At 48.4% G+C, this 13,634-nt stretch overlaps 1 protein-coding gene across 10 annotated transcripts in view; it reads right to left on the reverse strand.

The window, feature by feature from the left end:
• Positions 1-13,634, reverse strand: part of Pcbp3 (poly(rC) binding protein 3) — a 183,206-nt gene that overhangs the window by 28,845 nt on the left and 140,727 nt on the right. For all 10 annotated transcript variants that reach the window (XM_026785593.1, XM_026785592.1, XM_026785595.1 and 7 more), the window contains 4 exons: positions 3,976-4,130; positions 2,814-2,837; positions 1,914-1,946; positions 1,275-1,391 (listed from right to left, as the gene is read on the reverse strand). In XM_026785593.1, coding sequence (XP_026641394.1) covers positions 1,275-1,391; positions 1,914-1,946; positions 2,814-2,837; positions 3,976-4,130 — 329 coding nt within the window. The remainder of the gene's footprint in view (positions 1-1,274; positions 1,392-1,913; positions 1,947-2,813; positions 2,838-3,975; positions 4,131-13,634) is intronic.

Genomic DNA, 13,634 nt, shown 5'->3' on the forward strand with positions numbered 1-13,634 from the left:
AATCAGCAAAGACAGAAGAGCGTGGTGTGGTAGTGGCAAAGATGGCAATAGGCACAGCTTGACAACTGGACAAATGCTGGCCTTCAGCTTTAGCTCTGGGGCTAGAAAAAGCAGCGGCTTGATCCCATGGGCTCCACGTGAACCCAGTCTCACTGACACCATTTGTACAACTCAGTTAACGTTAGATCCAGTGACACGTGAACCTGACACAGATACCCTGCTCCCTGCCCAACACCACACACAGACACAATACTCTTTGATGTTCTTAAGTCTTTTTTCCTTGGCTAGCCTCTTGCAAGGGCACACGTGAAATTCAGCATGCAAACTGGTGATGGCCAGGCCACGGGTGCCATGAGAACGGCCCATACCGCTATAGCAGCTTCTCTGGCTTCAACCCAGGATGATTAAAGCTTGAGTACCCACCGTTTCCTTAATGCTTGCTCCCAATTCTAAGTCAGGGACCACCAAAGAAAGCAAGTCCTCTTGCTCTCACGACTCTTGCAGGAAGCCTGGCTGCCGGGGAGTTAGTTATCTCCAGTTTTCCTACCCACACCCATTCTTAGGGCATACCTAAAATCTTCCCTGTGTCTAGTACACAATGCTCCCCTCCCCCAGTGACATGTGATGGAGATTGATATCTTTACAGCAAGCTCTGCATATATAGTCCACTGTTACCATTTAGAGAGGTTGCTTATACCCACAAAGCCCAAAAAATCTGACCACAGCCTCTAATGGAAACACTGGAACATGAAGAGTAGCTCACTAGAGCACACAGAAGCATCACATATACCTGTGTGTGTGTATGTGTGTGTGTGTATATCTCCCAACCTGAAAATCCACCTCTCTCCCTTTTAAGACTCAGCTCTCTAAAGTCCCCAGGGAGGAGGCTGCTGCAGGGTGTGTAGCTGAGCCCGGAGGTGCGCCAGCTAGGGCTTTGTCTGGGGCCATGTGGCAGACAGAGCAGCGGGACTCTGAAGGTTTGAGTGCAGCCCAAGACAGTTATGTGCCCTGCCGGGTGGGAGGCCTGTGTGCCGAGGCTCTGCATGGTGCCTGGGAAACAGAAAGGAGGCGGGCTTCTCCACTGCACGTGGAAGAAGTGGCCAAGTTTAGGAATAGAAAAAGGTGCTGATCCTCTAGCTGGACAGAAGCAGGGGTGAACACCCGGGGGACTGCAGGCAAAGAGAATTCTAAGGTAGTCTTGTCACAAAACAAGCCAGCTCCTGGGCCAAGTCAGGCAAACAGATGGACGGGCGTAGGAGCCTGCTGGGCCTTACCTCCTCAAACTTGTATGCTATCATAGCGAAGGCCTTGAAGATGGCATCCGTTGGGCCTGTGATGGTGACGATTCTCTCCGGGCAGTTTCCCTCTGAGATGTTGATCCTGGCGCCACTCTAAGGTGAGAGAGGGGGAAACGCAGCTGGCAGAAGATGGAAGTTTCTCTGGGCTGGCAGACAACTTCAAGCAGACACTAGTGCTGAGACATGCTTGGAAACCTCATCCTAAACAGTGAAATCCTTGCCAGAAATCCCAGCAAATTGGAATTTTCAGGTTTTGTTGTTTTTAAAAATAGTCTCATGTAACTAAGCTGGCCTAGAACTCCCTGTGAAGTGGGAGAGGATATTGGCACTGAGCTTCTGCTCTTCTGTCCCTATCTCCTTGGGGCTGGGGTTACACGTATGTGCCTCCGTGCCCTACCAGAGTAGAATGTTAATTAGTAAGAATCCTAGTGACTGCTAGGAAAACCTGTGCCCTCTGTAGCTGAACACTCTATGCGGAGCATGGCAGACAGATTTCCCCTCCTTGCCTTGCATCCCTGGTACACAGGCAGGTCCATGAGAGCCACTAGCAGGGCCATCCCATCCGGGCCAACCTGACCTGGGGATAGGACGTCATCTAGAATAAAGCACACTCACCTCTTCACGCATCTTCTTCACCGTTTCTCCTTTCTGGAAATGGAGACACAGAGAAGGAAGTCTGTCACTGCCAGGTGCACAGAGGGAACATGGGTCTAGCTCAGCCCAATCCTGGATGCTGGAAGCTACTAGCATGGTGAGGGGCTGCCTGCCTCTGCCTCTAGTCTACTCCCAGTCCTTGCCTGCCCCTTTGAGTTAATTGGTCTCTTTACTTGTTGGGCCATATAATCCTGGGGTACCTCAGAAGAAGAAACGAAGGCATGGGAAAGGAGGCATAGCCACCCAGAGGTATAGCTGGCTGCTGTGAATTTGATCAGAATCAGGCCCATTTTCATGACAGCACCACAAATATTGTACCAGGGTGGTCTATTGCCAGGGGATGCCCAGCAAGGGTTAAAAAAAATACAGCATGCTGGGAGGGCAGCGCCTGGTCCTCAGCTGCTCTCTCACACAGGCTTCTCACTGGTCCTTTTCCCATGGAAACGCCTCGTGCTTTAGTTATAAAGAGGAGCTACTAAGCTCTTGAAGGTCATTTTGATTATAGGAGTACTGATCAGTGCAAGAATGGTGACACTTCCCAGGGTCTGAAACCCAGATGTACCAGCCACAGAGGTGGTAGGAATAAGCTTCAAAGTGGTGACTGACCCTGCCAGTGCACAGAAGAATGCTCCCTGCATGGTTCGCCCAGAGCCAAGAACAAGAGTCATGACACTGTTGTTTAGGCAAGGAGAGGGCATGAACAGGGCTGTCAGGGCAGAGCTCCTTGGGACCCTGACTTCCTCTAGCACAGTATGCCTGCCGGGGCTGTGAACCTGCTGGGGCCAGGCAGCACCAGCCGTTACTGCTGTCTTTGTCTATCACTTTATAGAGACCCCGAGAAAGGCAGAGTTCATTAATTACCTTCCCAATGATGCTTCCAACTTCCTGTAGGGAAAAAAAAATCAAAGATGATGTCAAGCACCGTGGGGCTGAGGCTTCAGAAAACAGTCTATCTGAACGAGGAGGATTTACGGTCTTTACAGAGTTGGGGTGGAACCAGGGCCTTGTGTGTACCAGACAGGCACTCTCTCACTGAGCCACTCACTGGCCCCACAGGACAGCCGAAACTCTAGGGAAGAAGACTTGCCTTTGTTGGGCTGCCCAGCTCCTCTATACCCAGTTGACCAGGGCTGATCAGGTACAGAGCTTAGCTTCATCAACAAACTGCCTGGCAGGAGGGAAAATCACCCACACACTTAAGGAAACCCTGCCACAGACAGATGGGAACGAACACCTCAACTCCTGTGATTTGCTTTCCAATGTGGGACACCTGGAGAAGCCACTAGCACAGTCCCCATGACTCTGCCGTTGTACTTCAATGCCTGCAGGGACCAGTGCTCCCAGCCTGTCCCAGCCCACAGGCCAGCTCCAGCAAGGTTATCATGGTGTGTCACTTGGGGCAGGGCCAGCCTGACTTCCTGCCAAGGGAAATAACTTCTTTCAAAATCTGACCTGCTCTTCCCACTATAAGCAGGCCCTCAGCAATCCAGAGCTGCTGTGATCCAAGAGGAAGGTGTGGCCCGGGCTCAGGAAACAAGGAGGGAGTGCTTAGCCGCAGCCCTTCTGTCACAGGAACTAGGGGCCAGTCTACTGTGTGGGGGTGTGCTACGAGAAGGGAGGGGAGGATGCTCTCCACCACAGAAAAGGCATGTCTGAGTGCAAGAGGACATGCTTTCTGGGAAGGTGGATGTCCTAGAACTGTCACTCTAGTGGCCACCCCTGGCAGGAAATCTTGCATAAAAGCTGGGAGCTAGATTTCTCAGGGTAGAAGCAGAGAACACAGAGCCAGCCTTGTCTTGCGGGGTGGGGAGGTGTGACTGGCTATGCCGGACAGCACCCTCCTACAAGATGCGGGCACTAGGGCACTGAGGTATAGGTGCCAGGTCAAGCAGTCTTGAGTAGCTCTAAGAAAGGTGTAATTTGTACTGCACGTGCAACACCATTGCAGTTCTGAGACTGTGTAGCACAAGGAATACAGAGCAAATCCCTGGTGGGCGGTGCCCTGGTTTCTGCCCCACATCACCTTTCCATGCATCAGCAGGCGGATGGTCAGGGTTACGTTCAGGCCACCTTCTGAGACCTTAGATTCCATCTTTCCTCCAAAGTGTAGCTCAGGGTGGTGGCTTAAGGTGCTGAGGGTGCTGTGAGGAAGGATGGATGGGGCCCAGATGGCGTCACCTGGAACAAGAAGGGACAGTTGTGACCACGTGTACTCTTCTTTGGACCTGGAACCATGTTCTGGCCTCCAGGAGAGGGGTGTGCCACTGTCACCACCATAGGAGACGCGCAGAGTTGTGTCCTAACCATGTAACTCTGTAGACTCAGTTTCCTTCATCATGGCCTCTCAAATGCCAGGCAGCCTGAGGCGCTCTGGGGAAAGCCAGTGCTAGGCTACCCAGCCTGGTGAGCCCCCGTGTTTCTTCTGTCTACTTTCCTGTCACATCAGGGGGCAGACTTGAGGGTACCCTGGCCCGCCCCCTTGAGAGCCCCTCTTTGCCTACAACTATCTAGAAGGCTCCTGTACTTGTGTCCCTTTATGTGCGGTTACTGGCAACCTTCCCCATTGTGAATTCAGTCTCTGGCTGCTGACCTGCTGCTGTTCTCCCACAAAAGCTAAGATGCTCTGCCTGCACAGTGCTGGTCTGTGCCATTCACAGGCTTTATGTGGACGACCTCTAATGGTCAGTTTCACGGGATAAGTTAAGGCTTCAGCTCAGGTACCGGAATATTTGTGGGAAAGTGACACGATGACTTTGTGCCACCGTGGGCGACCTGGGACCAGGCCTTCCTGGTGAGCAGCTCTTGTCTCTCATCACTGAGTTCTCCACAGTGATGGACCAGTACTTAGGAGCCAGCAAGCAAGCAAGAGGATGGTTTGCCCCCATCAGGGAAATACCAACAGTGCTAGCTAGGCTAGGGCATACACCAGGGAGGTCTAGGACTGACGGTGGAGGCTCGGGGAGTGGCTGGGGAAGCAGCGGATCAGATAAGGTTCTAGAAGCAAGAGACACAAGCTATCCATTCTCAGGAGATGCTGTGGAGCTGGCGAGCATGCGAAAGAAGGAAACCAGGAATGAAGAACCTCAGCTCTACAGGAGGTCGGACTCTCTGGGAGCTGATGTGGCTGCTCGCTGTTCTGGGTTAAAATGCACAGCAGATGAGTTCTGCTGGCCGGGACATTTCCACAGGCCCCGAGGAATGCTGGACCCTGGCTAGAGCTCACAAAGAAGGCTCTCAGAAGAAAACAAGCATCTGGGCTCAGGAGACTGATGCAACACCAAATAACACATGCCTATGCTGACAGCCTGTGACAAGCCAAGCCCTCTTACGGAAAGCCCTGTTACAGCTAAGGTTGATTTGCAAGGGCCATAAACTGGATCACACTGTGGCTAGTCTGGGGCATCTCCTACCCATCATGGGGATAGCAGGGCCCTGTGGCTGTCTGTTACATAAATGTTTCCAGCTCAGGAAGGAGAAAGTAGGTCAGTGCCTGCCCCTGGTGCTTTCGGCTGCAGGCTGTCAGGAGTGATCAGTCACTTGGGCCAGTGCCTTTCTGCATCAGAGGAGAGGACAGACACAGACAGACAGACAGACAGACAGACAGACACACACACACACACACACACACACCACAGTGGGGGGGGGATACAGAAACTCTCTGGGAGTGAAGACCTGTCCTGTAGAACAAGTGAGGTTTTTGGGGTCTCTCAGGCTTGGAGATGGAAGTGTCAAGCTGAGGCCCTGCAGAGGTCTGCAGGAGGCAATAGGTGTGACGACACCCAGAAGCGGCATCTCCCATCCAGTCAAACTCTCCTGAAAGCAGGTCCCAGCTGCAGGCACCTCCTGCCCTCCATCAGGAAGCACTCAGACCTTAGGGACAAGTTCTGGCTCATGGTGTCAGGGGCAGGCTGTGGGAAGCAGGAAGGAACAATGCTGTTCTGCAAGGCCAGGGGGATCATCAAGGGAGTAGGAGTTTCTGCATGCCTAGATGACCACAGACGCCAGGAGAAAACCTGCACCTTCCCACCAGGACACAGTCAGGAGAAACAAACTGAGAAGGAAGGCCAAGGGCTACAGCCTCAGCCCTTAACACCCGAATGCTCAGGTTTCAACAGAAATTACCTGTCGTGCCAAGACCTATGGAGATTTCAAAGTATATGAAGGGCAATCAGCCAAAGCCAATCCCAAGATGACAGAGACATCAACATCAGCTGACATCTGTGAGTCAGCCATCATAACAGTGATCCTATGAACAACCAGGCCTATTCTTCATGTGTGGTGGTGTGTGTACATGTGTGTATGCATTGTGCATATGGAGGCCATTGGGTGTCTCCTCTGTCACTCTCTATATTGTTCCTTTGAGGCAGGGTCTCTGGAACTTGTGTTCTTTAGCAGGTCAGGTGTCCAGCAAGCCCCAGAGATCCCCCTCCCTCGGGGCCAGGTTAGCAGGCAGCTTCCATTGGTGTTGAAACCGAAACTTGGGTCCTCAATGCTTGCACCGCACTCTTACCTGTCAAGCCATTGGCTCAGCAGAGAAACAAAATTCTTACTAAATTAATGAAAGACATAAAGAAGGGGCACCGTGGATGTAAGAAGCCAGTGATGGGGTAGGGGCAGGCGGCAAAGTCAGTGGTCTAGACGACAGAACAGCAGAGATGCAGATGGACAGGCAGGGCTGAGGGGGAAAGGTTGCTACATAAGAACTGTGGGTCCAGAAAAGTAGACTTGCGGGAGAAAAGGAGAAGATGCAGCTCCAGGATGAAGGAAAACCAAGAAACAGCTGCTAGCGGCTCCACTCCAGGAGCACAGCTTGGGAGAATTCCTTCACAGTGGTAGGAGGGGCTAACCAACCCAGCAGGGGAAAGGTGGTAAGGGAAAAAGGGTAGCCGGGCACGATCAACATACACATACACATTCCCCAAGGAAACATGGGGAATGCCACTGGTTTGTGCTAATAATTGTCATTTTGAAAAAGAGAACTTTTAAATGAGAGTAAATACCACAGGCCTCTGTTTCTTGTGTCTAAATGATTTCTGATGGCTAGCTAAAGTAAAAGTTACTGCACTGTCTTATATGAACAGCATATTGGGGCAGGATAAAGGAAGGCAAGCTTTCTACCTCCCCTTCAAACTGATAAAATGATGTCATGAATTATTAACAAATCAAAATGGAATTTTTAAGAAAGCTTTAATAACTCCCAGGAAGACAGGAGGAAACCCTAAAAGTCAGGTAAAAGGATAAACAGAAAACTAAAAAAGAAATGACAAGTTTGAGCCCTAACATTTCAATAACGGCATGAATTTACATGCGATGTAAATAGTGTAATTTAGAAAATGAGAGTAGACTAAAAACATCCAGTCCTACACTGGAAACAGGAAACTGAGCACAGTGAGTAGGTGCTGGGGAAACTTGAGTATCCATATGCTGAAGAGTAACACTGGGTACTTATCACACACACACACACACACACACACCAATAAAAACAATGGATGTTAGAGAGTTAAATGTAAGATCTGAAACTAGAAAATCACTAGGGGAAAAATTCTGTGGTGTTGGTTTGGGCAATAATTTTTTTTTTAATGATCCCCAAAGCATAGGAAACAAAAGCAAAACTAGATAACAGGATTAAATTAATCTGAAAAGTCTTTGTTCAACAAAGGAAACAATTAGCAGACAGGAGAGAATATCTATAAACCAAACCTCTGATACGGGCTAATATCTAACATATAGAGTACATTTTATAAGAAAGTAGATAAGGAAGTTGGCAAGCACTTCAGTAGACATTTCTCAATCTAAGGACAATAAGGGTTAGGAACATGCAAATGAAAACCACAATGAAATGCCACCTCAAGCCGTTCAGAGTGGCTGTCATCAAGAGACTAAAATAATGGTAATGAGGAAATGGGAACTCTGGACCCAACTGGTAGAACTGTAAATATTCTACCTGCCAGGCCGTGGTGGTGCACACCTTTAATCCCAGCACTTGGGAGGCAGAGGCAGGCGGATCTCTGAGTTCGAGGCTAGCCTGGTCTACAAGAGCTAGTTCCGGGACAGGCTCCAAAGCTACAGAAAAACCCTGTCTCGAAAAACAAACAACAACAACAACAAAACCCCCCAAAACAAAAAACTGTACATATTCTACCATTGTGAAAAACAGTATGGAAATTCTTCCAAAAATCAAACCAGAACCACTATAGGACATGGCAATTGCACTCTGGCATAGATCTAAGGGAAATGAAATTTATATGTCAGATATCTATGCTCCATGTTCACTGCAGCACCATTCCCAAGGCATTAAATCAACCTACAGTCTAATAACTCATGGATGAATGAGAAAATTATACATATACACAGTGAAATACTAATCTGCCATAAAAACATGTCATTCGGTCCAACATGGATGATCCTGCAAGACATTGTGTAAAGTGAAACAAAGCAGGCCCAGAAGGATAAGTACTGCACAAACGCACTCAAATGTGGAATCTTAAAAAGCTGAACTCGAAGCAGAGAACGGACGGGTGAAGTGGAGTTTGGGGAGTTCTGGTTAAAGGGTATAAAGTTTCTGTTAGACATGAGGAAGGCTTGCTAACCATGTATCTTATAGCACAGTCACTAGAGTTCACAATTTCATACTCTTGAGAATCATTGACTTATAAGTATATGAGGCAATGGCTATATTAATTTGCTTGACTGAGTTACTTTGTACACAGAAAACACTAATAAGTGGAACTTAGCAATATATGAAAAGAATTATACATGGTATAATAGGATTTGGAAATCAACCAGTGCAAGCTACCAGATTAACAGAAGAAATATAGTCCCGTCAATATAAGAAAAAAATATTTAACACATTTCATACAAGGTTTTTAAAATGACAAAGTCTAAGAACTACCACCAAAGGCCAAACTTGACCTGTTGTGTGTAGGCCCAGACATTCTGTGTGTGTGTGTGTGTGTGTGTGTGTGTGTGTGTGTGCGTGCGCACACATGTGCACATTAGAGAGCAGACTCCATGTCGGACAGGCACTGAGCTACACTCTTAGCTCCCACCACTGTTGCTTTGGAACACATGGTGGGGTATGTACAGCCTGATACCCAGTGAGTACCAGAGGGAAGACCACTCCACCTCCTCCTGGAGCCCTGACGCATCTTCCCACCTCCATGCCACTCATTCTAGAGTTAAGTGCCTGCCCACAAGGTCTCATCTACCACTACCCCTGTTCCTCTGACGCAGCTTCCCGACTCCCTTTGGGGATGGCTGGTTCTCTACTGTGTCCCAGGGACTTCTGCAGAAGGGTACTCTTAGGACCTCCATTTTCTCTGGGTCTGTCACCACACTGTGCTGTGTGTTGGTGTGGTTTGTGATGCTGTAACAATCCTGAGCTGCTACTTAATAAAGCAAAAGAGGCTTACCGGGCTCACGGCACAGACAGCTGGAAGTTCCAAACAAGAAAAAGGTTGCATTCTGGAGAGAGCCTCTGGCTGCCTCAAAACATGGCAGAACAGCAGAAGGGGAAATGGCCACACGCAAAGTAGGCTAAGCCCATGGGACGGCCTCCTTCATAACCTGGAGGAACTCCATCAATCACTGTTAGTGGTGCTACTCCCTAACCTAACTGTCTTGTACTCGGCCCCACCTATTACAGAGCCCGCTACCTCAACACTGCTCCACTGAGGACCAAGTTTCTAACATACGGCCCTTTGGGAGAATCCCCCAGACCACACCCAGACCACAGCAGTCCTACTCCTGGTCCAAAGGAGCTCAGAACATATTTAAGGAACAGACAATACATACAATGAATACCTAACCCAGCTCAGTTTCTGTGGCTTCATAGAACCCTCTGAAACCAGAACCTAAGAAATTCTGATCCTGATGCCCTTACACATTCAAGATTATATAGTACCCAAAACCCATGGGCTCTGGCCACACCCTTGGATTTAACCAACTGCTATTTGAAACCTCTCCTTCTAGAAATTCCCAGAAGGCTCCCCAAGGTAAGCCTTGAATTTGTCTCATGCCTACCAGTGTACTGAGTTCACCTCCTGCTGGGCCTTCTGCTTAGAGTCTCAGTCTCTCTAGTGTGCAGCTGGAGCATCATTCTCCCATGTTTTGCATGTCTTGAACACATACAGATAACATCTTGTCATTATTTCCAAATGATATGGCATAAACCTATGTAATATTTGTATTGTATCCATGTATTGTGAGTCATCTGCAGATAACTTAAATATACAGAAGGATATGCATATGTTATATGTAATACTGTATCATTTTAGAGACGGGACTTGGCACTGGATTTTGGCATCCATACCGTAAGAGCCAATCAATAATCACAGATACATCTCCATGGTGCCCCAGGGCATTCACCTGTTTATAGTGTCATCTACTCACTGAGGATTTGCTGGGGTCAGGGTACAATGGAGGGGGCACAGATTTCTAAGTGTAGGGGTTGGGACAGTTTCAACCATATTAGGACAAAGCATGTGGAATCGGAACCCTGGTGGGCCAGGTGCCCAGGCAAATCTTGACAGAACATCTGGAAATCAGCCCCATGCCTCCAAGTGACGATTCTCTCAACTCAGGGCTCAACCTGAAGTGTGAATCCATCCATTTTCAGGAAGGAGAGGAGGCATACTGAGGAGGGGCAGCGGTCTTCTTCCCAAGGCCAGTGAACAGGACCAGGAAAACTGTCTTGAACCCAACCCATAAAAAAACCCTCTATGGGAATCTCTCAAGCTCTTGAATGTAATGCCTGCTTTGTCTTTCTTGGTTGAGCTGCTCCAGTGTGAAAGCCTGGGTCCTGTCCCTGACTTCTCTGGTCTCTGACTCTTTTTCAGCCTTTCCTTCCTTCTGTGTGGTTGCTCTGGTTTTTTTCTCTTTTAAGTTTCCACAGGTGGAAACTCAAGACCGTTGACCTTTTTTCCCAATGAAGCATTTCTTTTTTGCTCTTTCTAGAGGCTGAATTTGCTGGTATTTCCTCTGAAAAATCTTTAATACTTTTTTTTTTTTTCCAAGACAGGGTTTCTCTATGTAGTCCTGGCTGGCCCTGAACTCAGATCTTCCTTCCTCTGCCGCCCTGAATACTGAATACATTATTTTTTATTGTCCAAACAACCAATTTCCGTTGATACTTTTTGCCCATTACATTATTGAGAGGTACATGCTTTGATATTTCAAATATTTGGACGCTGACATACATTTTAATTCCATTCTAGCTAGAAGGTAAATTTCAATTACTTAAAATTAGTAGGCCTTCGAGTATTAGCACCTTACGCAGACTATGGGCTACTGAGTGACTAACCCACAGGCACAGCATTATCCTTGTACTGTCCCAAAGTCTCAGGCTCTATTCAGTTTCACCCATCTGCTTCGTATCCATCAGTCTGGTTACTGGCAATGTTTGTCTTCACGTCATAGACTGGCCCCTGTACCCCTCTGTTACTGAGGCCACACAATACATCACTTTGGTTATTAGATTTTTCAGTTCTAAAATCTTCACTTTTTGCACCTTGTATTCCCTTTATACCTGTTTCAGAAGGTGAGCTCTGGTGATGCCTTGGACCATCCTTGGCTGGTATTCGCCAATTATTTTCCCCACCCTTTCTCAACCAGGTTGAGATTTTCGGCTTTTGTCTTTTTGTGTCAAGTGTGGACACTCTGAGCACTATCATATGGCTTCAAATATTACATAAATCTTAGGTAGAAGTCCCAGAGGGTCAGGCCCAGGGCCTCCATGTGCTACAGTAACGTCAGAGGTTTCACAGTGACACTCTGTTGTGCCAGCACATGCTGTCAAGTTGGGCTCACAAGGGCACAACAGAGTATCAAAGCAAAGCCCTGGGGTGGTCATCCTCTTTGAGAGTCCAATGCCGTCTGGGAAAAAGCCAGTCTTAGCTTGCCTGCTACTGTATGTGCCTCCAGGGCCAGGGAGAGCTGACAGAGACAAATAGAAGGGATGCTTGCAGTCCTTGCACACTGGGTCTTGTCTTTACTCTCCAGCGGATTCCCCTTCCTCCATGTTTAGACCTACTGGCCATCACTACCTTGAAGAAGCCACGGAGAATTGAAAAAATTAAAGAAAGGAAAGCAAATAGTGGAATCCTTCCAGTGCATCCTCCAGGGCTCCCTGCCTGCTCCACATACAGTGCTGCTCTCAGAACTTCTAGCGTGTACCTGGGCAGGGCTGCCTCTGCGTCCAGGCTGGAAATGGATGACTGAGTTCTAGTTTACTCCCGGGCTGCCAGCTGTCCCTGACCTCACAGCTCTTCAGCAGCTGCCCCACACATTCTGCCCAGAAGGCACAGTGGGTCAGTAGGAAAAAGTAGCATGTGCTACATTCTACTAGAGCCACTTTATTCTCACTACACGGAAAGAAAATCTGTTTATAACCAGAAACACTATAATAAAATTCTGAAAAACCAAATAGGCTAATCCTTCTTTGAAATAACATTTGAGCCAATCAATGCTAGTAAAGTAAAGATTGCTATAGCAAGAACTGCTGTGTTGTTCGGCCACGGCAGCCAAGTGTGCTCGGTGCACACAAGTCTGTGCACATGCACTTCCTGTCCTAGCTCAGCGGCATGTTCACCTCTGCATTACATTAAGCAAGGATGTGCTATGCAGAGAGCCAGTGGGCAGATTCCAGGCCAGGCTCTGGACCACCAGTAGGCCCATTATGCACTATTTCCGTACAGCTCAAAAATGAAAGCTAGCCCTGTGGTTCAGACTGGAGGAAAGAGGTCGTATATTTTAAATGTCTGGATGGAAAGATTTTCTCAGGAAGAAGTAGACGCCAGGGGAAAAGCAGAAATAGCTATCGGGCATCCTGGATCCTGCACCAGCAATCACTTCCACTGTGGGCGCAACCTCCCTGAGCCCCTCTTTCTAAGAGCTCTCACAGAGGTAACGAAGCAGAGTGCTCCCAGCAGCTCGTCAGTGACCGCGCAGCCACAGTGAGCGCCTGTTAAGGCCAATGGCTCCGGCCTCTCTCATTAGCTGTGCACTGTCCAGGGCTACACCCAGGGCCTCAGCTGTCTAGAAGGGATGTGGGATGGGGAAAAGCAAACAGATTTGATTTATTGCGTTTAACAGCTCACTGCCCACATCAGGCTGCATGAGGCAACGGCAGCGGAAGCCGACAGAGCTGATTAGCTGCTTCATTCTCCTTGAGAAACTCACAATGTATGTAGCTCCTTGAGGCCATCCAGGCTAAGAAAGGTTTCTGCAATTTAATGCTCTTGCCAGTCACAGTTAGCATTAGAAGATGTTTGGTACTTACACAACCCTGATTTCAGTCAGCATTCTAAACAGACTGTTCAGCTGTCACTCAAGCACCAGGACAAAAAGTGACAAGGCTAGGACTAGTGAGCTCACTGCTTCCATCCTGCTCTGAAGGCCATACACGGGCATGGTCTGGAACCTACGGAGCTCTTCTCTAACAATGGGCCGGGTTCCACTGAGTGCTGCTGACAGCTCTCAGTACCACTGCAGGAAAGAGGGTCCTAATATACAGCCCACCATAGCACTCATACCTCTCAAATGTCCTCACTTTTTAAAATACCAATTTCAAGATCTATAATATCATTCATGTAGAGACAGGGTAGGCCTAAGAGCTAAGCTGAATCTTCTGACATTATAGACACCAAACTGTAGCTCCCATTCATGCCAAAGCCCTGCACCCTA

The sequence above is a fragment of the Microtus ochrogaster genome, linkage group LG2, assembly GCF_000317375.1.
Source record: "Microtus ochrogaster isolate Prairie Vole_2 linkage group LG2, MicOch1.0, whole genome shotgun sequence".
NCBI classification, from domain to species: domain Eukaryota; kingdom Metazoa; phylum Chordata; class Mammalia; order Rodentia; family Cricetidae; genus Microtus; species Microtus ochrogaster.